Source organism: Squalius cephalus (genome assembly GCF_949319135.1).
Source record: "Squalius cephalus genome assembly, chromosome: 5".
NCBI classification, from domain to species: Eukaryota; Metazoa; Chordata; class Actinopteri; order Cypriniformes; family Leuciscidae; genus Squalius; species Squalius cephalus.
Window position 1 is genome coordinate 3,705,527 of NC_137126.1, and position 27,331 is coordinate 3,732,857.

Consider the following 27,331-nt stretch of genomic DNA (forward strand, 5'->3'; position numbering starts at 1 on the left):
TCTCATCACACTCATCACCTCGGGTAACCACTCTGAGAGGGTCTCACTCTACCTCACCCAGTCACCTCACGCTCCCATTGTCCTGGGTCATCCGTGGTTGGCTAAACACGGACCCAGGATAGAGTGGGGTCAGAACTCTGTAACCGGTTGGAGTGTTCTATGTTATGCCTCATGTCTTTCGTCTGCTGTTCCGTCTGTTTCTTGTTCTGTGTTGCAGGAGGAGCCAGTGAATCTGTCTAACGTGCCACCGGAGTACCTCGACCTGAAGGAAGTGTTCAGTCCTGGACTGCTTCTCTTCCTCCGCATCATCCCTATGACTGTGCTATAGATTTACTTCCAGGTACGTCTCCACCTAAGGGCAAGTTATATTTGCTTTCTGCTCCAGAAAGGGAGGCTATGGAGAAATATATTTCTAATTCTCTAGCAACGGGGTTCATCCACCCTTCTTCTTCTCCAGCGGGGGCGGGATTCTTTTTTGTGGGGAAAAAGTATGGTTCTCTGCTACCTTGTATTGATTACCGGGGGTTGAACAGCAACACGGTAAAGAATACTTATCCTTTACCGTTGATGTCTTCAGCTTTCGAGAGGTTGCAGGGAGCATCAGTCTTCACAAAATTGGATTTATGTAATGCATATCATTTGGTTCGCATCAGGAAGGGGGATGAGTGGAAGACCTCGTTCAACACCCCCAGGGGGCACTTTGAATATTTGGTTATGCCGTTCGGCCTTTCCAACTCCCCAGCGATCTTCCAGACACTCATCAATGACGTTTTGAGAGAAATGGTAGATCAGATCATATATGTTTACCTGGATGACATATTGATTTTTTCTTCGTCTCTCCAGGAGCACGTTCAACACGTCAGACGAGTGCTCCAAAGGTTACTAGAGAATGGGCTTTTTGTCAAGGTGGAGAAATGCGATTTTCATGCACAGTCTGTTCCTTTCCTAGGGTACATCGTTTCGTCTGAGGGAACACGGATGGACCCTGAGAAGGTTAAGGCTGTGGTGGAGTGGCCAAGTACAGATTCCCGTAAGGCCCTACAGAGGTTTCTGGGGTTCGCCAACTTCTACCGGCGTTTTATTCACAACTTCAGCCAACTAGCCGCGCCTCTGACTGCCTTGACCTCCCCCAGAACGGCGTTCAGGTGGTCAGACACAGCTGAGGCTGTGTTTGCTAAACTGAAAGGCCGCTTCGTTTCAGCCCCCATCCTTATTGCCCCTGATCCATCATGTCAGTTCGTGGTGGAGGTCGATGCGTCAGAGGTGGGGGTAGGAGCAGTGCTGTCCCAGCGTTCTCCCACAGACGACAAGATGCATCCCTGCGCGTTTTTGTCCCGTCGTTTATCGCCTGCCGAACGTAACTACGACATTGGTAACAGAGAGTTGTGGGCAGTAAAGTTAGCGTTGGAAGAATGGCGTCATTGGTTAGAAGGGTCGGGGGTACCTTTTATCGTCTGGACCGATCACAAGAACCTGGAATATATCAGAACCGCCAAAAGATTGAACTCCAGGCAGGCTCGGTGGGAACTTTTTTTCGGCCGTTTAGATTTTTCTCTCTCGTACCGCCCGGGTTCCAAAAACATCAACCCCGACTCTTTATCGCGTATTTTTGACCGTTCCGAACGCCCGTCTACTCCCGAGTGCATATTACCTGAGACCCTATTTGTCTCCACACTCACATGGGAGGTTGAGTCGAAGGTCAAGTCGGCCTTAGAAGGGGTAACGCCTCTGGCCGGTTGCCCACCGAATCGTTTGTTTGTGCCGGAGGGATTACGCTCCGACGTTATTCAGTGGGGTCATTGTTCCAACGTGGATTGCCATCCAGGAGTTAATCACACTAGTTTTTTAGTCAAGCAACGATTTTGGTGGCCACTGATGGCTCGTGACATTCACAGTTTTATTTTGGCTTGCTCGGTTTGTGCCACTGGTAAGACTTCCAATCGACCCCCAGAAGGGTTACTCCAACCGCTGCCTGTCCCTTCGAGACCCTGGTCCCACATAGCGCTAGATTTTATCACCGCCCTCCCACCCTCTCAGGGCAATACGGTCGTTTTGACCGTGGTGGACCGGTTCTCGAAGGCGGCTCATTTTATTCCCTTGCCCAAATTACCCTCAGCCAAGGAGACAACATTGACCGTTGTTAATCACGTCTTTCGCTTACATGGCCTCCCGATGGACGTGGTCTCTGACAGAGGACCCCAGTTCGTGTCCAAATTTTGGCAAGAGTTTTGTAAGTTACTGGGAGCGACTGTCGGTCTGTCCTCAGGGTTTCACCCCGAGAGCAATGGTCAAACCGAGAGAGCCAACCAAGATCTGGAAAGGGTGTTACGATGTCTGGTCTCCAAGAATCCTTCCTCTTGGAGTCAACAACTTTCAATGATGGAGTACGCTCACAATACGTTGCCAGTGTCGTCCACGGGCCTTTCTCCGTTTGAGTGTAGTGTAGGTTACCAGCCACCAATTTTTCCCAGTCTGGAATCCGAAGTCGCGGTCCCCTCCGTTCACGCCTTCGTCCAGAGGTGTCACCGCACATGGACTAGAGCCCATGAGACTCTTCTCCAGGTGGGGGCGCGCACCAAGGCTAAAGCCGATCGCCACCGGTCTAAGGCTCCCGTATACGTCGCAGGTCAAAAAGTGTGGCTTTCAACCAGGAACATTCCTCTCCGCTCCGTTTCTAATAAACTTGCTCCCAAATTCATTGGCCCATTTACTGTCACCAAAATCATTAGTCCGGTGGCAGTCCGCCTCAACCTCCCTCCAGCGTACAGGAGAATTCATCCCGTCTTTCATGTGTCTAAAATAAAGCCCGTTTTTCGTTCTCACATTAATCCGCCTGCCCCGGTTCCCCCCCCCGACGCGTCTCGTAGATGGGGAACCTACATATTCGGTTAATCGTATACTGGACTCAAGACGTTGGGGACGAGATTTCCAGTACTTGGTGGACTGGGAGGGTTGCGGTCCGGAGGAGAGAAGTTGGGTTCCTGCTAGGGACATCCTGGACCACTCCCTTATCGATGATTACAATCGACAGGTAAGGGTGTCTGGGAACGCCAGGCGGCGTTCCTAGGAGGGGGGGGTACTGTCACGATTCATGGATTCATTGACTCGCCCTCGCTATGGGTATGCGTGTTGTATGAATGGGCGCGGCTCATCAGCACGGCTCGTTATCGCTGATGAGCTGATCAGCGCCAGCTGTTTTGAATGAGAATGTCCTATATATTGTTTGTCACCTCGTCTTGTCTTTGTCAGATGGTTGTGGAGGTTCTCAGGATCAGCTCACAGTCTTTTCTCCTCGCTCCAGTTCCTGTGTTCCTGTTCTGTGATTCATCTGCCTGTTCTGAGGATCGGACGCGAGTTCCTGTGTTCCTGTTCTGTGATTCTTCTGCCTGTTCTGAGGATCGATTGCGGTTCGTCCGTTTGCTGTCTGCCCACTGAGTCCTGCGTTGCCGAGCCTGTTATCTGCTGTCTGCCTGCTATCTGAACCTGCACTACCTCTATACTTTTGTGTTAATAAACTAATAGTTTATTAACACAAAAACACACAAAAAAACTTGTGTGTTTTAAACTAATAGTTTGAAAATGATTTAGAAGTGCTGTGTTACTGTATGCTTGTGATAAAGTGTTGCCATTATTTCAAACCGGTCGCATTAAGTGTAATTGTTCCTTTTATGTGTGATGAGGCCTTGCCTTGCCTTGCCTTGCCTAATAATATAGTAAGATGTAAATGCTCCTCTTCAGGGAGACTCCTCACCGCTGCCTTCTACCGCCGGCAGGATCTGATGGCTCAAGCTGGAACCACCGGATGGGGCTTACACCAAAGATATATTGTATACACTATCTACTGTACATATTTAATCCTTATTCACTCCGAGTCTTTATGGTAGAGATGATCTTACCACAGTATCTCCAGTTTACAGTGAGGATTCTCCATTCCAGCAGAGAACAGCTTCACTCCTGAGTCTCCTAGTTTATTCTTAGACAGATCCAGATCTCTCAGGTGTGAGGGGTTTGATCTCAGAGCTGAAGCCAGAGCAGCACAACCTTCATCTGTGACACCACAATCACCCAACCTGTAGAGAACAATGACACACATTAAGCCTATATCCAGAGATAAACTTGACACTTAAAAAATAAATAACATAATGCTGTCAATATGAAATATATACAAATATTCATTAGAAACAAGTTGTTAAATTATATCAGTTAGGATTAGGGGATTCAATATAGAGTTTGTACAGTATAAAAATCATTATTTCTATGGAAAATCCCCATAAAACATGGAAACCCAACATGTGTGTGTTATTGTGTGTGTGTGTAATTAATGTATTTGTAATCATTTTACGGAACTTGTGTGTGTTAGGACTGGGAGAAAAAAAATGGCCTCACCAAACTATTGCAATTTTTTTAAATATTGAACATGTGCATCATGTCTGGCACCTACATGAACACTTTACAGTTGGTTTTATGACTGTAAGTCATTCTCTTCAAATGCAATTGAAGTTAGAAACGTGTCCAATGTCTTATGTAACTTTAGAGACGGTGCCTAAATGTGCGAAAATCCAGTGTCAGGCGAACTTATGTCAGTATATCACTGGGAATTGCTTAGCTTGAAACTTAGTGCGTTACGTTCATATTCTGGTCCATCTGCTTGCCTGTAGCCTATTAATATAGCCAACATCCCCAATAAGGTGGGAGTTTGGTCTTTTATATCACTGTATTTTGTCCATTGAGTTACTTTGAGTGTCCTGAGACCGCAGGGGAATCCTGGAGAGTGACGTATTGAGGGAATCCCCAGTTCTGCAGCACAGCGCCACAATATAAAGTTAAGAAAACTAAACAGCCGAGAGAAATGTATGTCTATTACCTCAGATTTAACGTTTGATCTGTACATCAGCATCAGGGAATATCATAATCTCGGTCACGACAGAGAAAGCTGTGCAAAACTTACATGTACAAAAGTAACAGTGAAGACTTCAATGTAAACACAGCTTTTGTGTCTTTATCAGCTTTTCCATATGATAATTATCACCATTCATCGCCCTGATAATAATCACAAATAGCCTACTGCTTGCTTCATTTCTGTAATTCAACGAATGAATGAGTCTCTTACCCATTGCTCTATAGTTTTCTTCGTCAACAGCCGCTAGCACCCCCTGCTGGTGAGACCGACTAACAGCTATGGAGATCATCAATCGGCAATCTACTGATATTCCTGCCATTCCCGGATGTCAAATGTTGAATTTTCTGTCGAATTTGAACCACTGAATTTGTGGAAGCGAATTTGTAAAGCGAAATAAAATGGACCGAAAATTGCCGGTCGAATATTATAGGTTGTATTTTTAAACAGAATGAACATTTTGGAAGTGAAATCTGAAAGGTGAATATGGATTAATGATTTTTTAATAATGAAAACGTGTGTGTGAAATGTTTTGAATTGAAATATTCACAGCTTAAATATACAACCATGTTGAATTTCAGCCCATAAAAATGCAAGCCCTGAAAATACAATGGTTTAACCTGTTAAGCTGCAACCCCACTTTTGAAAAATCCCCAGAAATTACATACCCAAACTGAAACAGATACAGTTCATGAACCCTTTGCACTAAAAGCACAAGTATGATCTCATTTGAAAGCTGACACCTGGTAGTTTATTGTAAATGTAGAATTAATTATTGTCATAATGATTTTTTTTTTTTTAAATAGCTTCAAAGTTTTGTAAAGTTATTAGAATTTTTTTTTTATGAAACATCTTAATGAAAATAAAATTGAAGTTGGCACTGGAGCAATCTAGAAATGCACTACAGCTAAAGCCACATGTCTGACCATGTTATATTTAAAATATGAAGATAATAAGTCTAAAACTCTGTATTTAGTTAAATGTTTTTCAAGATCATGTCATGACTTTATTTTGATTAGGCTACTCTAAAAATGCTACTGATGTTTAGTCGTCGTCTAAGCATCCATTCAGTCTTTTGTCTCTATTGTTTTGTGGTGCAAACGAGCCCCATTCAGTCTCAGTCTCCCCCTGCACACATTCACACTTCTGCAGACTGGTTATGGCTCGAAATATGCATTTCTTTTGTCTGCATTATAGTTACTAACGACTGGCTATTCACAGGGTTTTAATCCCTAATTTCTTTTATCAAAGTTCTCACTTCACATTTGAAGTGCACTAAATAGTGGTCAAATGCACTAAAACATATCAGTAAGCATTCTTATTTAGAACAAAATTCATAAAAGAATAACCCCTGGTGGCAGGTGCACCTGGGCTAGCTAGCATGTTAGCTTAGCACACCATCAATACACGACCATTTATGAGATTAAAACCATGTTTGTGCTCCAAACTTACTTCATAACGCAATCGAGTGTTTTAAATAATCTTCTGTGATATAATTTGGCTTCAGATAAAAAAAAAAATCAGACAGAAAACATTATTTATAGTTTTATGCACGATGATAAAGTCTATATCGATTAGCATTACATTATAAATATAATATAAAATATAAAATACCTGGCATGGCTTGAAGAACACAGGCAAATCAAATATCATAGCAAACATGTTTATTGTCTTCAAAACATCTTTTATCTGCATATTACAGCGATCTCTGTAGCTTTGTGTGTAGCAGTGACGTCCTGGAATGTCACATGATTATGGCTCTTCTTCATGTCCCATATATGGATTATTTTTTGTGCATATAGCGCCCTCAGGCTATTGGTATGAATTGAAAACACTGCACATCTCAGTAAGAAGCGATCATAATGATTACATCGACGCATTTGGGTATAAATTCAATAAATATTATTCCTGTCTTTAGAAATATGACGTGAATCTATGAGAATATATCAATATTTCTCCAAGTTTGCACATTTTTGAGCTAAAAGCCCTGAAGGACGTTGTTTTGTGTATCGCTGTCATGACGACAGCACGGGAGTTTTTTATGAATGGAAGCGACTGACGCGCATAATTCATATTAAAGGTATCGACTCATTTTTTCATTTCATAACTCCTGACACAAATTAAGACATAACTGTCACTATAAGTTTCTCAGAATACAATAGTGGTCAAATACTGAAACTTGAGTATTATATCTTTTTAATGATGTATAGTTTGTCAAGGTATAACATTAAATCTGATAGTAACTTTGAACTATATAAATAAAAAAACGCTTCAGTGCGCCCACGCACTGGTGAAGCTTAACAGGTTAAAATGCAAGCAGGGTTAATGCAATGCATATTTTTTCAAGTAGTGCAATTCAACAAGCTTTTTTGTTTCAAAAACATTTGTCATTATTTTACTTCCATATGTCTCTGTGTTGTTTACAGTTAACATCGTCTGCAGGCTGATGAATGCTATAATGAAATTAGTACAGCATATTTAAAATATGTTTTGATATGTATTATTTACCCTTGTCCGGGCCAAGTGGATTTTTTTGAAGGGGCAAGTGAAGGCAAGTGAAAGAGAATTTTAATCAGTTTTTAAAATTTCAGAATTTTATTTGTCTTTTAATCAGACAAATAGCCTGATTAAAACGTCAATAACAAAAAAATACTATTCTGCATTCATTTAGTGTAAGTGGCGACTGATAGTGAATACAATAGCCTAATATAATATATAATGTAGGCTACTGACGATAACAAGGTTGTGCGCGCCTTCTTTGGAAACAAATGAAACATTAAAAATGTGGAGTTTTTATATTTATAACAGATGATAAAGTTAAGCAACATCACATGACCAAGAGGGCTGAATACCATCACGATTGAAAATGTGACACTGATTTCATATTACAGTTCAATAAACAATTAATATTAAGTCAGTTGAATTTTAGACACAATATTGGCATTTTTTGTTCTATTTCAGTAGCGAAAATAGTTCCACAGCGCATCTCAAAGGAAAACTCAACCTTGTTTCATTACCGAATGGTTCAGTGTTTTGAACGAATCAGTTGAGTCAAAGATTCAATGAATTCCTATTCATTTACAACCGTCTCATCCCTGAATGAATCAGCCGTTTGAATGAATCGTTTGAATAAATGACTCAATGACTCACTCATTAAGACGGTCGCCTGCCGCCTCCTACTGGTAGTTTATAAATATTATTTCTATATACAAATAATATTTCTTATTTGTATATTCAAAACATATTTAAAATAATCTCATTACATTATTTAATGCAGTTTAATTTGATTGGTAACAGCCCTTTAGCATTTTATTATTCTATTTTAATTTATTGATCAAATTTAAGAATTTTAAATGAAAGATGAAGCATACAGTGGGGAGAACAAGTATTTGATACACTGCTGATTTTGCAGGTTTTCCTACTTAAAAAGCATGTAGAGGTCTGTAATTTTTATCATAGGTACACTTCAACTGTGAGAGACAGAATCTAAAACAAAAATCCAGAAAATCCCATTGTATGATTTTTAAATAATTAATTTGCATTTTATTGCATGACATACGTATTTGAACACCTACCAACCAGTAAGAATTCCAGCTCTCACAGACCTGTTAGTTTTTCTTTAAGAAGCCCTCCTGTTCTCCACTTATTACCTGTATTAACTGCATCTGTTTGAACCCGTTACCTGTATAAAAGACACCTGTCCACGAACTCAATCAAACATACTCCAACCTCGCCACAATGCTTAAGACCAGAGAGCTGTGTAAGGACATCAGGGATAAAATTGTAGACCTGCACAAGGTTGGGATGGGCTACAGGACAATAGGCAAGCAGCTTGGTGAGAAGGCAACAACTGTTGGCGCAATTATTAGAAAATGGAAGAAGTTCAAGATGACGGTCAATCTCCCTCGTTCTGGGGCACCATGCAAGATCTCACCTCGTGTGGCATCAATGATCATGAGGAAGGTGAGGGATCAGCCCAGAACTACACGGCAGGACCTGGTCAATGACCTGAAGAGAGCTGGGACCACATAACAGTCTCAAAGAAAACCATTAGTAACACACTACGCCATCATGGATTAAAATCCCCCTGCTCAAGCCAGCACATGTCCAGGCCCGTCTGAAGTTTGCCAATGACCATCTGGATGATCCAGAGGAGGAATGGGAGAAGGTCATGTGGTCTGATGAGACAAAAATAGAGCTTTTTGGTCTAAACTCCACTCGCCGTGTTTGGAGGAAGAAGAAGGATGAGTACAACCCCAAGAACACCATCCCAACCGTGAAACATGGAGGTGGAAACATCATTCTTTGGGGATGCTTTTCTGCAAAGGGGACAGGACGACTGCACCGTATTGAGGGGAGGATGGATGGGGCCATGTATCACGAGATCTTGGCCAACAACCTCCTTCCCTCAGTAAGAGCATTGAAGATGGGTCGTGGCTGGGTCTTCCAGCATGACAACGACCCGAAACACACAGCCAGGGCAACTAAGGAGTGGCTCCGTAAGAAGCATCTCAAGGTCCTGGAGTGGCCTAGCCAGTCTCCAGACCTGAACCCAATAGAAAATCTTTGGAGGGAGCTGAAAGTCTGTATTGCCCAGCGACAGCCCCGAAACCTGAAGGATCTGGAGAAGGTCTGTATGGAGGAGTGGGCCAAAATCGCTGCTGCAGTGTGTGCAAACCTGGTCAAGAACTACAGGAAACGTATGATCTCTGTAATTGCAAACAAAGGTTTCTGTACCAAATATTAAGTTCTGCTTTTCTGATGTATCAAATACGTATGTCATGCAATAAAATGCAAATTAATTACTTAAAAAACATACAATGTGATTTTCTGGATTTTTGTTTTAGATTCCGTCACTCACAGTTGAAGAGTAACCTATGATAAAAATTACAGACTTCTACATGCTACCACATCTACATAAGTGAGAAAACCTGCAAAATCGGCAGTGTATCAAATACTTGTTCTCCCCACTGTATATTTAAAACGATTAGGGAAAAATGCCCTTCATAAAGGTTAAAATATCATAAATATGATGATTTATATATGGTAAAGCTGACTGAACAGTGATGAGAATACTGATTTGGAGCAAATTATATTTACAACACACACACACAAAAAAAACTTTTTTTTTTCCTGGACAAACAAATGTTTTTACTCGGACAAGTGAATGACCGACCGAAGACAATTAAATGAAAAGGCTTAATGTTGAGCCCTAGTATATTTTTATTATTATTATTAATTTATTTACCCATAAACCTGTCTTTAGCAAGCCATAAGTTACAGTGGCAAGAATAACTTTGTGAAACATTTGGGTGTGGTGGACAGGGTTTACATTAATACAGAAGTATGCCTTAATCTAGTTAATCGTGCATTTCTTTTCTTTTATTTCACAGCTGATGTGTGCAGTTTTTTATTGCTTACATTAAAATAATTTTCTCTTGTTTTGTTTTTTAATTGCAGTCTTTTTCTTCTGCCATTCATGCTTATCAGCTCCATGCAATCTTAAGCTTTTCTTGGTTCTAAGAGCCATCGTTTAAGCTGTTTACTTTTCTACCTTGAGAAAGAACATTAAATGAACAACTTAAAAGGGCATGACAAATCATGACATATGACTGACATTACTCACAACGTACCAATGCATTATCCCTCATGAACAATATAACGTCTGATGTTTGCATACGTGCATACCAGTATACCATTACGACATCCTGCATGAATAAACATGACGTCTGATGATTGTATACATATATACCAACGTACCATCACGTCACATGCAAATGTAGTCTCAAATACAACAATTTCATTGGCTGCTGTACGAGTTGTCGTGTTAACACAGACAAACGGTGCGTGTTGACGCGGTCAAAAATTACGCGTTCCGTTTAAAGACTTTGACCCCAATCGCCTGCCATAAACGTGAACTCATGAATGCGTGTATGTTGGCCGTAAGCAAAGGTTTATATTGTAAAAAGTTTTAAATATTTGTATTTCTTACACCTATTGTTTCACTTCAGAAACATTGATTCATCAGCTGAGGTTTATGGATTACCGTCGTGTTCGCTTTGTGTGGTTTTTGAATCCACTTGCATTACATGGACTCACAGAGATGGATTATTTGCTAACACTACAATAATGTTTCATTTGTTACACACTAGTTAACTACATTAGTTAACATGAATGAACCATGAAAGATTCTACAACATTTGTTAATCTTAATGCATCTTTTAAATCAAAAGTTGTACAGATGTGGCCATTAAGAATGTGCATCACAGGGAAAGGGATTCTGCGATTCGGCCCGTAGTGAAGTTTTCTGGCACATGACGTACATCACCAGTAGGGGGCAGTCCTGTTTCTTTCTCAGTTATAGCGTGTACTGAAGCCAATAATATGCAATGATGTGTTAACCTCTCTCTGGTGCAGGCACGGTGCACAGGTAGGGCTCAACCTGTGCAGAGCACATGCCCTTTTTGCCCTTACACTCCGAAGTGCCCTTTTTTTTGGTGGTGTTTTTTTTTTTTTTTTTTTTTTTTTTTTTAAATCAATGCTATTGGTCATCCTTTACGTCTGTCTGTCTGTTTTACAAATATTTAGCCAATGAAAGTTCTTAAAACGAGCTTGTGTAAGTCTTATTCGATCCTCAAGCTGTCAGTAAGCTGATAACTCCGCCCCCTCTATATTCACTGAATCAACTGAAGTTCCACAGCAGCCGCACAGTAGACAGCAGCTGAACGAAGTTTTGCGAAGGGTAAATACATATCTTGTTGTTTGAATAAGTATTACTAAACACTATGTCTATAAAGGCTCATATTTTATTTATTTGTCTGACTCACTGACTGAGACATGTGGGACGTCGCCTGAGAGAGAGGTCTAGGCTAGTATTTGCCATCTAGTCATAGCCAATACATAGCCTACACTTAAATAGCCTGTGCATACAGTAGCATTTCATCTTTTATAAAATGTGATTTTGGCCAAATGTATTTTACAACAAGAAAAACTGAGCACCCTGCCTATATAGCTACATCAAACTAGTTTGTAACCTGTTGATGAAAATGTGATGCCGGCAGGCGCCGTCGCCGTTTTAATGACGGACAAAAAAATGCACATTTGCACACATTCGCTGGTCAAAAACTATATATTGATAAGTAATAAAACGACATATAATTTGTTTTTACCATCGGAAAATCATAACAGGTGCGCCCCGCGCTGTTTTGTACTGGAACTTACACAAAGCTACAAGTGATCCTCGTCACCTAACATATATTTCTAAGAAATTTCTTCTTTGATTTATGATTGCTGATAAACTTAATTTATTAACATTTAGGCTAATCGTGTTATGGTAATAATATTAAATTATGGTTAATTCAAGGCTGTTAATATGCACGTATTCTCTATCTAGCTAATTTTTTTAATCTGTAGTATTCTATTCTCTCCGCTCATCCTCACATGTATAAAATGTAGTAAAACATGGTTTTACTACAGTAATGTTAAAAAAAAAAGTTATGTTATAACAAAAAAGGGAGGGGGGTGCCCTTTTTCAGTTTCAGCACATGCCCCTCAAAAGGTCTGTGCACGGCCCTGCTCTGGTGCGTACTGACAGCAAGCTATTTATGATATTTTAACCTTTATGAAGGGCATTTTTCCCTAATCGTTTTAAATATACAGTGGGGAGAACAAGTATTTGATACACTGCCGATTTTGAAGGTTTTCTCACTTATGTAGATGTGGTAGCATGTAGAAGTCTGTAATTTTTATCATAGGTTACTCTTCAACTGTGAGTGACGGAATCTAAAACAAAAATCCAGAAAATCACATTGTATGATTTTTAAGTAATTAATTTGCATTTTATTGCATGACATACGTATTTGATACATCAGAAAAGCAGAACTTAATATTTGGTACAAAAAACATAACAAAAAAAAGTTATGTTATAACAAAAAAGGGAGGGGGGTGCCCTTTTTCAGTTTCAGCACATGCCCCTCAAAAGGTCTGTGCACGGCCCTGCTCTGGTGCGTACTGACAGCAAGCTATTTATGATATTTTAACCTTTATGAAGGGCATTTTTCCCTAATCGTTTTAAATATACAGTGGGGAGAACAAGTATTTGATACACTGCCGATTTTGCAGGTGTATCAAAAACAAAAATCCAGAAAATCACATTGTATGATTTTTAAGTAATTAATTTGCATTTTATTGCATGACATACGTATTTGATACATCAGAAAAGCAGAACTTAATATTTGGTACAAAAAACATAACAAAAAAAAGTTATGTTATAACAAAAAAGGGAGGGGGGTGCCCTTTTTCAGTTTCAGCACATGCCCCTCAAAAGGTCTGTGCACGGCCCTGCTCTGGTGCGTACTGACAGCAAGCGACCGAGCTCATAAACGTGAGCGGCCAGGAAGCGCGGCCTACGCGGGGCTCGTTGACATACTTTCGCGCGCTACGAAGAAGCTCGCTATTGATTGGCCAGCAAATGTGACTGGTCCAGTGTTTTCTGCAGCCAACAAGCCGGTTCCATTGCCCGCTTGTCTGCACACAAATGCCGTTTTCACGGCTACCCAGATAAATCCCCAAGAGAGTGTATTTTCTGGTGTCCCGGCCACGGCCGATGGTGTTTTATGTGTAAAAAATAAAAAAATAAATAAAATAATAATTGCCTAGTGCCCATTCCTACACACAAGCACAGCCCGTCTACACAGGGCTCACGCACATAAAATCGACTCAGATCGATTGCGCATTAAACGTGGTAAATGTGCCCACTACCCAGTGCCCACAAACATTACGTTCTGCATGTCTCAAGGTTTCTAAAAAAAAAAAAAAAAAAAAAAAAAAAACCAAACCAACGTGCATTCGCTTCAATCAAGCAGACAATGTTTTCAGTGTGGTAAATGTGCCCGCTATCCCGCGCCCACATCCACACACAGACATCATGACAGTTCCTACGGGACTCGCCCAGCCCTCCCCCTCTCGGTTGACCGCCGCAGAGGAGTCGAGCGCGGGCAATCTGCCCGCTGTTATCAGCGCGCCCCCTGCCTCAAATGTCATTTTTTACCGACACTTATGTAAAAAATAAAATAAATAAAAATAAAAATAAAATAGGCCTCAACGGAGAAAGCTGCCTTTTTTTCAGTGATCTGCATCACGAGATTTCCAGATCCTGGAAGCAGCCTTTCTCTGCGCGCCTCACTAATGCGGCAGCTGCTGATTTCACCAACCTAGTAGGTTCTGTGGAACAGGGCTATTCTGCCATTCCGGCGATTGAGGAGACTTCCTCTCATTGGGAAATCCTACATGGCGGCTGGGCAGGCAGGCATAAATCGCACAGTTCGGTTCGGCTACACTCTTCAGTTTTGCCGCAATCCCCCCTGTTTCAATGGGGTCTTTCCTACTGTAGTAGACAGCGCCACTCAGGCTTCTGTACTTCAGCAGGAAATTTCATCTCTCCTTCTCAAAGGAGCAATAGAGAAGGTTCCTTCAGGGGAAACCGAGCGGGGCTTTTACAGATGTTATTTCCTGGTCCCGAAGAAGGGCGGCGGTTTGCGTCCCATACTGGACCTCCGCCGACTGAACTTCGCCCTTACAAAGGGAAATTCAAGATGTTGACGCTGAAAGCTATCATATCTCAGATTCGGCCAGGGGATTGGTTCATGACAGTAGACCTAAAGGATGCTTACTTTCACATCCAGGTTGTTCGGCGACATAGGCAGTTACTCAAGTTCACCTTTGGAGAAAGAGCGTTCCAGTACAGGGTCCTTCCCTTCGGCCTCGCTCTGGCCCCGAGGACATTCACGAAGTGTATGGATGCAGCTCTGGCCCCATTGCGGCTCCAGGGCATCCGTATTCTAAATTACCTGGACGATTGGCTCTTTTAGCCCAATCCAGGGAGCTAGTGACCCACCACAGAGACATCGTTCTGAGTCATATCCAGTCTCGGTTTGAGGTTTAACTCGGAGGAGAGTGTTCTTTCTCCGGCTCAAAGCACCGTTTTCTTGGGGGTGAACATGGATTCCGTTTTTATGCAGGCCCGCTTGGCTCCTGCATGGATTTCCAGTCTGACGACATGCTTGGCCCGTTTTTCGCTAGGCCATCATGTGTCTGTGGGCACTTGCCGCAGGATGCTAGGCCTAATGGCCGCGGCCTCCTCCGTGCTACCGCTGGGCCTGCTCCACATGAGACCCTTCATGTGGTGGATGAAGCTCTCAGAGGTTCGGCCCTCCGGGCCAACCCTTCGCCTACTGAAGGTATCGCGCAGTTGCTTTCGAGCCCTGTCAGTTTGGCGGGACCCTCTTTTTCTTCAGAAAGTGGTCAGCATGGGTGCGGTATTTCGTCGCCAGATGATTACGACGGATGCCTCTCTCACCGGCTGGGGAGCAGTTTTCGAGGGCAGACCAGTGTGTGGGGTCTGGACTGGCGAGACTCTCTCTTGGCACATAAACTGCCTGGAGTTAAGAGCCGTTTTTCTGGCTCTGCATTATTTTCTCCCTCTTCTGGAGGGACACCATGTAATTGTCAGAACAGACAACATGGCAGTGGTGTCTCATGTGAACCGGCAGGGGGGTTCTTGGTCGCGCACCCTAGACAGGCATGCGCGTCACCTTCTCCTGTGGTCTCAGAGCAGATTCCTATCTCTAAGAGCAGTTCATGTCCCAGGGGTTCTGAACCTCGCAGCAGATTTTCTGTCGAGGCAGAAACTCAGATCGGGAGAATGGATGTTGAACCGCCAGACGGTGGCCCTGATCTGGGAGGTTTTCGGAGAAGCGGAAGTGGACCTCTTTGCATCTCAAGAGTCGTCCCAATGCCCATTTTGTCCCCCGGCTCCATTAGGGATAGATGCGTTCGCTCACCCTTGGCCAACGCAGAAACTCTATGCCTTCCCGCCCATCAAACTGATCCAGGCGGTCTTGGCCAGAGTGAGAGAGCGGAGTCCGCCTCCTCCTGGTAGCTCTGTTCTGGCCGTCTCAGCCATGGTTTTCGGAGCTAATTCCTCTGCTGGAATCTTCCCCCTGGAAGATCCCGGTCAGGGAAGACCTGCTGTCCCAGCTGCAGGGCAGGATATGGCATCCTAGCCCAGACATGTGGAAGCTGTATGTTTGGCCGATCAGAGGCCGTTAGCATTAAGTTCTGATCTCCCAACTGACCTTCAGGAGACCATTGCGAGTGCTAGAGCCCCTTCTACACGGAGGCTATATTCTTCCAAATGGAAGGTTTTTGAGACATGGTGCTTAGCACATGATAGGAGCCCAGTTAACTGCCCTGTTGGTTCAGTACTGGAGTTCCTGCAGGAGAAGTTTGCTTCTGGAGCAGCTGCTACCACTCTCAGAGTTTATGTCGCAGCTATTGCAGCACATAGGGAATCGGACAAGATTCTCCTGGGGAAACTAAGGTTAGTTTAGGCCTTCATGCGTGGGGTTAAGCGCCTGAAACCGGCTCGCTCCCCTAGAGTTCCCTCATGGGACCTTTCTATTGTCCTAGAGGGTTTGACGAAGGCCCCCTTTGAGCCCTTGGAGTCAGCTCCGGAGTGGATTCTGACTCTCAAGGTTTCTCTTTTGTTGGTTTTGTCCTCATTAAAGTGGATAGGAGACTTACAAGCTCTTTCTGTTAGCGAGTCTTGCTTGGACTTTGCTCCTGGCTTGGTCGAGGTTTCCTTGAGGCCGAGACCAGGGTATGTCCCCAAAGTTCTTTCCACAACTTTCCGCTCGCAGGTGGTTAACCTTAACGCTTTCCACCCTCCTCCATATTCTTCTGAGGAAGATAGGAAGCTTAACTTGTTCTATAATTTGGATCTTGACATGACCCCGGGTTCCCAGGTTCTTTCTGTTTGAACTCATCTTGGTCGTTGTCTCATTTATGTACCAGTCATGGAAAGCGCTCTAGCTTGGCGAGTTTGTTAGTCCGTTCCCACTGCGCTATCCGCAGCGTTGAGTGAACCAATGAAAGAGAACGTCTCTGGTTACTTACGTAACCTATGTTCTCTGAATAGGGAACGAGACGCTGCGTTAGCTGCCAAGGCAAAAAGGCGAAAAGCTTAATTTTCATTCATAAAAACGCTGTCTCAGTGTGGACGGAAGGCCAAAACGGAGAGAAAAATATACGTTTTCAAACGAAAACGTATTAGTGTGGAAATGGCCTTAAAGGAACACTCCACTGTTTTTTCATATTAAACTATGTTATTCCCTTAACTAAGACGAGTTGATACATACCTCTCTCGTCTCAGTGCGTGCACTCAATCGCTCTGGCGCACGGTGACACTTTGATAGCACTTAGCTTAGCCCAAGACGAGAGAGGTATGTATCAACTCGTCTTAGTTAAGGGAATAACATAGTTTAATATGAAAAAACGGTGGAGTGTTCCATTAATTAACCCCCTGGGGTCGGCGATCACTTCATGACCAGCTCGCTTTTTTTCTTATCAGTGTATAAGAAACTGTTGACTCTGTTGATTTTGATTTTGTGTTATAAGTGTCTAATTGTTTTTTTGTATACTCACAATAAAAACAAAGTGTTGTGCTTTTTGCCAAATAAAGAAAAATAATGCTTTCTCTCTGTCAGTGAAGTCCATTCTGAAATGCGTCAACTGTAACTCAGCGTATACTCAGTCACACAGACACACAGGCATAAAGCTTGAATTCTCTTCTTTTAAATGAAGTAATTTATATAAAAAACAAATGAAAGGCTCATTATGCAGCTCATTATGTGGGTCATTGTCTTCTCATGTGTGAACCACGTCATTATTCATGATCATTCATGCCCCCACGCATATTGCCTTTCTAAACAAACCGTGTCTTACAAAATTTAAATCAGTGTATTGTTTTATGTGAATGATTAGGCAGGATGATTTTCAGATCATTATGAAGCAAAAACTGTAGGCGACAACATCCATTAGTCAAAAGTCTTGTGGACACATATTTAGTATGTGTTTTGTGGCCTTATTTCAGAAACTTCGATTTTTTGTTTTTTTCAATAACCATGCATAAACATTATTCTCTCGAAAATACAAACATGTACATACATGTTGCTCACATATTATGTGAGTGTAATGACACCTTTGCCATTAATATGTGTATAAACAACGGAAAAAAGCACAAATGTCAGGGCATGTCAAAACATCTCAAGGACCCCAAAAACCCCTTAGACCCCAGAGGGTTAATGTCTGTTTAGTAAATCATATTTTATTTGTTCCAGAAGCCATATTTGAGCACATACACGTAGATTCCTTTAAATATTAAGGGGAAGATTAAAAAAGAGAAACTGGATCTGTGAATTCTCACAGAATCACAATTGAATTAATATCTTCTTGGTACTCAGTCAGAATCTTATTAACCTGGAGTCCCAGTCTCTGTCACAATAATCATATATGTAATGTTTTAGGCCTATTGGCAGACATCTGTAAAATGAAGGAAATGGCATATAAAGAACCTTTTTTCCATATCCACTTAAGTTTCTCAGCTTGCACTCTAGTAACATTTGTGTGGTCCAGGTAGCTTTGCATAAAAAATGGTTGTCAAGGCTACTTTTACTTTTATACTTTAAGTAAATTTACAAGCCTGTACTTTGTTACTTTTACTTGAGTAAAGAAGTTAAATCAGTACTTCTACTTTTACCAGAGTATTTTTTAACACAAATATCTGTACTTCTACTGGAGTACGGGAAGTGAATACTTTTGCCTTCTCTGCAAAGTGTGTTTTTCAGTGTGACTATCAGCACTGCAGAATCACCTTAATGAGGAGCAGCTCATGTGTTCAATAATTTACAGATCAAACACATGAACTCACAGCAGCAGGAGAAATAGTGCAAACGCTTTAAAAATATTAATTCTCTTACATCATATGAACAGATGTAAAAATAATTTGATCATGTTGTTTTAATAGCTTTGCTTGTAATTAATGAAATAATAGTTATTTCCCTGCATTTTATTCCATTTTGATTATACTTTATGAATTTACAGTGACAGTTTCATGTGAGAGTCATGTATGATCTTACCACAGTTTCTGCAGTTTACAGTGAGGATTCGCCAGTACATCAGATAACAGCTTCACTCCTGAGTCTCCTAGTTTATTCTCAAACAGAATTAGTTCTCTCAGGTGTGAGGGGTTTGATCTCAGAGCTGAAGCCAGAGCAGCACAACCTTCATCTGTGACACCACACTCCATCAACCTGTAGAGAACAATGACACACTCTTCACTCACAGATCAAAACAGAAATCTTTGTTTTTCTTAATTGTGTTTATAATTTGTGCAATATCTATTTTTTTAAACAATGAATTCAATATATGAGTAAGTTTAACTGTTATTCTAAGAGACTATATGTCTATGTGAGGGAGAAATATTATATAAAACGGATCAAATGAAATACATTGAAAACATCTGTTTTTCCACTAAATATAAATGTATTAACATTTAAATTAAATTTAAATTAATATAAAATGTCTACATATAAATGTTTATATACATACATTATAAATACATATATTTTAAAATAAATTTCTCACACATATATCATAAAAAACGGTTAAGTAGATTACAAATCAGGTCAGATAGGTGGAGGGTTTAAAAGCTGAAGTGTGACTCATATTTTTTTGTTAAACCATTCATTTATAATGTTTAAGTAAGAACTGTTATGTTTTAACAGTGATGCTTGTTCTCAGTGTCACTTACCGTGCTGATCTAGTTGCTGTAACCACAGGCATCAGCTTCTGAAGAACTTCATCTGCTGTGTTCTGTGTGACACTAATTGAAAATAAAAAATAAATAAGTTAATTATTCATGCTAACAATAATAATAATAATAATAATAATTCATATCATAAGTAAATAATACATTATACCTTCCTAAATACCCTCAAATATATATTTTTTTAATTAAACACTGCTTTACAAAGGACATGTGAAAAAGTTGTTTTAGTATCTATAATTGTAGAAGCCTCTAGGGGCAAGAAAAAAAGTATTTTTGTACCTGCATCAGCAAATTATTCGTAAAAAAAATTAAAGCTACACTGTGTGATATTTTCCCCCATCTAGCGGTGAAATTGTATATGACTACCTAGTGAATATTAGTTTCTGTTCCTTTCAATTCCGAGGGTGTTTTAACTCCTACGGTGGCCGTATTATTCCAAGATTAACATGGCTTCCAGTTCGACTTCGTCCATGAGTGTTCCTTCAAGTGATGAGGTTACTTTAGAAAACTATTACAAAGTGCATTTAGTTATTTAGTCAGTTAACATGTAATACGTCTAATAATAACAATAATACGTCTAAAATGAATAAAACTACAGGACAGATGTCTGGAGGTAAACGTCACCCTTGGAATCGGCTATCCCAGCATAAGCATCAGCATCAGATTAGGCTAACATTACATTGTGTACAAAGTAAAAGCAATTAAAAATAAAATGGAATGGACTGCATTTATAAAGCGCTTTCACAGACCTATGGCCACCAAAGCCCTTTACATATAGCCTCACATTCACCCATTCACACACACTCACTCATACACCGACGGCGGTGTCAGCCATGCAAGGCGCCATCCAGCTCGTCGGGAGCAGCTGGGGTTAGGTGTCTTGCTCATGGACACCTCGACACTTGGTCAGGTGGAACCGGGGATTGAACCACCAACCTTCTGGTTTGTAGACAACCTACATGAACCACTGAGCCACTGCCGCCCCAAAATAACTAAAATTAATAACTTAATTTAAATAACTTAATTAAATAACTTTAATTACATTTCCTCCATCTTCAGCAATCTTTCAAGTCTGCCGGCAGTCGCGAGTAATCTCCCCCTCGCATTCGTCACGGTGTCACTGAGTGTAAAACGCGAAAGGCGAAGCTTGAATTTCCGGGTATGTCCCTCTTTGGCAAATGTATTTTCAAGATGGAGGCGCAACATGGCTGCCGCTATTGCCGCCATTATTATAAATGGCAGATTTTACGCTTACGAGAATACTTTATTAGTTGGTGGAAGTAATTACACATGAATGAGCACATATACTTTTGATAGAACAAAGTGTTTTGTGCTAAGAATCAACTTAAAAAGTTACACAGTGTAGCTTTAAGCACACAAGTTTGTTTGCTTGTTACTTGTTTATTTACCTACTTGCTTATTTAATAATTTACTTAGCTTTATTGTCACAGGAAATGATGCGCACAAAATGTGAATCATTGTCCATCATTTTGCAAGCAACTGGTGATAAAGAAAAATGATGATGAGACATTAATCTAATTTATTTTCTTAATACTTCTCTTGTGGCCCCTAGTGAAAAAATGCATATTTTCATGAATCAAGAAGTGTTTTGTGTTCAACAAGTTGTCTTTGAAATGAGAAGTAAGCTAATCTAATCTTTTATCCTCACAGCGCGTCAGTTATGCGGTGATGCGCTATAAAATTATTGCAGGGAAAATAAACTGTAATATTAAAGGGACTATGTGTAGCTTTTTAGGTATTTTATTATCTAAAATCAATATTTTTATTCATAAATATACCCTCAATGGTGTACAAATACCTATGCCAATGATCAGACTAATCCTCGTAAACGAAGAATTTATTATCTTTATATACATGGGACGGGTAGGTCCACGGAGGCTTCTATGTAGTTCCGCCATCTTGAAAAACTATAATAGCAGAGAGGGACAAAAAGTACTAGGCCAACGCGTTTCCACAACGCGTTTTCGTTCAGAACCAGCGTCACATGACTGAAGCCAGCAGAAGCGGAGGCGCAGAGCAGTGAGAGGCGCTTGTCACTGCCCCGGCAAGTTTAAAAGGATGAACACTGCACGGTTATTTATACACCGTTCATTCATACATATGCTGAGTCACAGGATAAGGAGTCCTCGTCGTCGAAAAAGTCCAAAATAGACCATAAAAGGAAACGTGACCGGAGATTACAAAAACAAGGGTTAATGTCGGGATAACTAATGCAGGAGAAAGCTTTAAAAAGAGACCCCGAAGTTGCCTTTTTTCTTCTCGACAGGTAAGTCAATGTTACGGTCTTAATTACAAGCTTTTTTTCATTGCTTGGTTGTGTACTTTATTATATAGACAGTAGAACATTTATAGTTAAAAGTTAAACAGGCTCTTTGATGAATAGCAGCTATTGAGTAAAGTAACGTTAGAGAAGGCTCTGATGATGATGATATCTAACAATGCACGTACTTAAAAAAATATAACGAGTAAAGAAGGCATTACTACTAATTACCATAGTTAATGTTTTTCACAGTCAGTAATTGATAACTGTAACATTCTTTTTTTCGTTGTTTAAGTTTCAGTTTGTTTTAAATAACAAACCTGTTCACCCGAAGAAAAACTCGAAGTGCTATTATAAGACATCCTGTCATAGCTTGTTGGTACATATTCGGCTACCGTAGATGCAACGCGCATTTGAAAAAGTGAGGCGCTGTAGAGCATTATTCGTTTGAATGCAAAATACAATTTCACCACTAGATGGGAGAAATTCCTACACACAGTCCCTTTAATGATAAAATTAGCCTAATAATAATAACAACAATCATTTAACCCTCTGGGGTCGGCAAACGCGCGGGCGCGTTTTGCTGGATTTTCTTCACATTGTAGCGCAATAGACTTAAATTACTCCGTCATTTATGGTCATACAGAAAAAAGAAATATGAAAAAGGAATCTGTAAGATGTCTACTTTTATATGTGTCCACTTACAATCAAATCAAAACATTGTGCTTTTGTAAAATAAAGAAAATAAACAGGGTGTGCTTTCTGCCTCTCCGTCTCGCTGAACTTTTTTTTCTTGAGCACGTCTATAAACTGAAACAAAACTCAGCGAATACTTGTCACACATTTATGAGCCAAATATCTTTATAAACATTTAAGTGTGTACTTTTAAATGATCGGATTCAAACTGAAAACAAATATTCTCTGTTTAAGTAATTTGTGTAAAACCAACAAGATGTCCAGCTTATCAAACGCTTGCTCATTATTTTTAATTTGACCACGCCCACGCGCGCAAAAGAGATTCACATGCAAATCTCCGCATGGAACGCGAACGCGCTCGTTACCTCAAAAACAAAGCACCAAAAAACTTCACAAGTCTCTGCTTTTCGTCGAGTTCACGCCGTGAGCTTACATTGGATTTACCTCAGAAGAAGAAGAACGCGATTTGAAGACAAGAAAGATGTAAGGTAAGAAATTCTTAATTATAAATATTAGTTGAATATTATTGTTGCATAAACTTCACATTGCAGTTGAACTGTTGCTAGATATATGGTGAATATTATAATATTTAGACCCGTGTTTACTGTTAAATACTGTTTGTGGATACCTGCTCAAACGTATATGTATAATATGGTAACCATAATGTTTCATATTTTGGAGCGCGCTCTGCGTTTAAAATGTATCATATTTTGGAGCGCACTCAGCGTTTGAATGTATCATATTTTGCAGCGCGCTCAGCGTTTGAATGTTTCATATTTTGGAGCGCGCTCTGCGTTTGAATGCGCTGTGCGTTTGAATATTTCATATTATATCATCATAACGAATGGAAACATTTGAAGTAACATATGATAATTAATATCTTTTTTTCTAGTAGTTGTTACTGAAGTGATCCGTTTGAAAGATTTATAGGCTGCTATAGGTTATTATTATTATTATTATTATTATTTTATGTAGCACTGCATGTAGCCTATGTCTACAAGGCACAACAAACCTGGTGTTCATTATATATTGTTGGAAACATTTGTGTGTGTATTCTGTGAATTTTAAAATGCAATTTTAACCAGAAAATAACATTTTAACCGTACAGCCCTATAGTTTCTCTTGATATCAGCATGTTCAGGTTTTTTTTTTTTTTTTTTTTTTTCAAGTCCTGCTGACTTCAACATTCACATGAGTCTCTGTATATGAACATGGTAAAGTGAAAATCAAACATCTTGGAAATGAAAGGTATGTACAATGTTTTTAGGAATGGCAGAAAGGTCTCTGTCTTTGGATCATTGTTTTCAATAGTGTGCTTTTTTGTCATTTGTTGTGTATCTTTGGATTATGTTGTGTTGTAAATAAATCCAAACAATCAGAAAGCCATTCTTTTTTAAATCTGCTCATTCTTTGTGCAAGGTTGCTCAGAATGACAGGGCCTGATAGCTCCTAATAGGGCAATTAGGGGAGGGTCTTTGTCTTTCTCAGGTGTGAAAATCCATACATATTAATGATATGTTCACGCCTCCCGCATAAAGCTTTCTTACACAAAACACGTCTTACAAATTTTAAATCAATATATTGTCTTATCTGAATGAGCAGTCAGGGTGATTTTCACATAGTTTGGGAGCAAATATTCTAGGCTACGTGATACAATTTTCAAAAGTCTTGTGAAGAAATAATCAGTATGGGTTTCATGACCTTATTTCAGTGACAATTTTTTTTGTATTTTCACAAACCACGCATAAATGTCATTATCTCAAAACTACAAACTTTTACATACATGCTGCTTATATATTATTGTATCAGAGTTTGTGCTGAATACAGTGTAATCAGACTTTAGCCATGAAAATGTCACAAGTAACAGAAATAAGCACAAATGTCAGAGCATGTCAGAACACCTCCAGGGCCAGAAAACACCTCAGACCCCAGAGGGTTAATATGCCCTAAACGGCCACCAGGAACGGCATCAAGGCGATTAACTGTTTTATCAAGTTTACTTTGGCTGTCCGCGTGACGTAATTTTCATCATCAGGAGGATCCGCTTGTAGCCCAATTTTTGTGATCGCGCAGACGGTGAGCACACAACGCTCAAATGAGTTTACTTTGAAAGGCTCGCGCACTCAACTGGAAAATGAAGTTACACGGGTCCTTCTGAGGCTTGTAGACTCGAGTCCTCAGCATTAAACACTAGAATGAGACGCTCTAGTAAGTGTACATGGCTACGTCACACGTTCACACCCCACGATCACGGGACAAAACTACTATTACTTAAAGGGACACTTCACCCATTTGCATTAAGCTTTGCATTGTTAGAAACCCAGTCATACTATTGAATGGTCATGCAACATTTTTTCATTTTCCCCCGAGACGAGAGAAATCTGTATTTACCTCTTTACACTTCCTCCTACAATGACGCAAAAATCGTCATTTTGCGTCATTGTAGGAGGAAGTGTAAGAGGGGGGGATTTCTGTTAAGACTACAAGCACTAGATCCACCCTTTCAAACCCTCCCATAGGGGGTTGGACCTAATGCGCTAACAGACCTATCACAGATCAGTGCGAGTGCGTTTGATTTCAACGGCAGAAACCTGCAGAAAACATGGACGAAGAAAGCTGAGTAGTAGGGGTTACCATACTCTATTTCCCGGACATGTCCGGCCGTCGAGATCGACAAAAATGTCCGGGATTCAGCTTTTGCTTTCTGCGGTCGCCATCCATTGTTTACATGCTCACCTTTTGTTTCAATCTAACTGAATTCACCCCGATTGGTGAATCTGAATGTAATGTTTACATGAATGCTAAACAAGTGATCGGTTGATTTGCGTTTTAACATTGCTAAGAAAATACCCGCACCTCCGTGAGAGATAGCCCATGAGACCGGTGCATCTCACAGGCGCGCTCATCAGTAATCACAGTAACACAGGGAGCAGGACGAGGCTAGCGCCGCGGGAGAAAGACGCGAGGCCGGTGGCGTGATCGGTTGAAAGACGCGAGGCCGGTGGCGTGATCGGTTGAAAGACGCGAGGCCGGTGGCGTGATCGGTTGAAAGACGCGAGGCCGGTGGCGTGATCGGTTGATGTGTGTTTTACCATTGCTAAGAAAATACCTGCTCCTCCGTGCGAGATACGAGAACAGTGCCTCACAGGTGTCGGTCGTCAGTAATCACGCCACCGGCCTCGCGCCGTTCTCCCGTGCCCCTCAGCCTCGTCCTGCTCGCCACAGTAAACATAATGAATGGCAACTGTAGAACGCAAAAGCCGAATCCCGGACATTTTGGGCAAACTCGTCACGGAGACTCACTCGTAGCCTAGCCTTGCCTTGATGTTTTTGTTTTCAACTGCGCTCAGTGCGCTGTCTTACCGGTAGGCGTGGCTTGGGAGTGGCCTTGTAGGGCAGCGAAGCAAGTGCATTCTGGGAGTTGTTGTCTTTCATCCACATAAGCCAAAAATACATTTTCTGGCTTTTCTCAGTCTAGAAAGCTCCAAATTCAAAAATAATTTCACATTTCTTCTACATAAATGACCCACTTTCAATACACATTCATGTCTCCACGGGTGAAATGACCCTTTAATTTAGGAAAAATACTTTTCTATTAAATATCTTTATATTAACTGGCTTTTTTATTAATGCAATACAGTGAATGACAGCGTCTGTCTCAATCTGTGTCACATGATTTAAACACCTCTGATCTCTTAGTTTCTCTTTGTTCATAATGTTTTAGACTGTAATGATTGTACTCAGTGTTACTTACTGATCATTTCTGTCTCCAATTAAGCTCTTCAGGTCAAACCTCTGCAGTGTCTCCTCTGAGGACAACAACACAAACACTAAAGCTGACCACTGAGACGAGGAGAGTTTCACATCACGTAATCCTCCAGACCTCATATGAGGTTCAGCTTCGTTCACTAGAGAAAGATCACCCAGTTCATTCAGACAGTGAAACAGATTGATGTATTTATCTGGAGAGGGATTCTGACTGATCTTTCCTTTAATATACTGAACTGTTTTCTTATTGTTGTGAGAGCTGTTTGCTGTCTGTGTCTTTAGTCCTTGTAAGAGACTCTGATTAGACATCACTGACAGACCCAGAAGGAAACGAAGGAAAAGGTCCAGATGCCCATTTTTACTGTCTAAAGCCTCATCCATAGCTCTCTGATGGAGATCAGATAGTGAAACTTTGTCTCCATTGGTTGGTTTGGTAATCTGGTCAAACACATTGATGTTATTGTTTATAAAGGAGAGATGCACATATAGAGCTGCAAGATGTTCCTGAATGCTCAGATGAACAAAGCAGAAGACTTTCCCCTGACACAAGCCCAACTCCTCTCTGAAGATCTGAGTGCACAATCCTGAGTAAACTGATGCTTCTATCTCATCAATGCCACACTCTCTCAGGTCTTCCTCATAGAAGATCAGGTGGCCTTTCACAAGCTGCTGGAAAGCCAGTTTCCCCAGTTTGACAATCATGTCTTCATCTTTCACTTTCTTCTCATAGTCCTTCTCATGTTTGATGTTGGTCTGAATGAGCAGGAAGTGTGTGTACATTTGAGTGAGAGTCTTGGGAATCTCTCCTCTCTCTGCTTGACTCAACATCTTCTCTAGAACAGTGGCTGAGATCCAGCAGAACACTGGGATGTGGCACATGATGTAGAGGCTCCTTGATGACTTCAGGTGTGAGATGATCCTGCGGGCCAGACTCTGATCACTGATTCTCTTCCTGAAGTATTCCTCCTTCTGTGTGTCACTGAAGCCTCATACCTCTGTCACTCGATGGAAACACTCAGAG

At 40.9% G+C, this 27,331-nt stretch overlaps 1 protein-coding gene across 1 annotated transcript in view; it reads right to left on the minus strand.

Annotated features, from left to right (window-relative positions):
• Positions 1–27,331, minus strand: part of LOC307159014 (NACHT, LRR and PYD domains-containing protein 3-like) — a 322,697-nt gene that overhangs the window by 12,379 nt on the left and 282,987 nt on the right. Inside the window, exons 10-11 of the mRNA XM_079872095.1 lie at positions 18,874–19,047; positions 3,897–4,070 (exon numbers count right to left, since the gene is read on the minus strand). Coding sequence (XP_079728221.1) covers positions 3,897–4,070; positions 18,874–19,047 — 348 coding nt within the window. The remainder of the gene's footprint in view (positions 1–3,896; positions 4,071–18,873; positions 19,048–27,331) is intronic.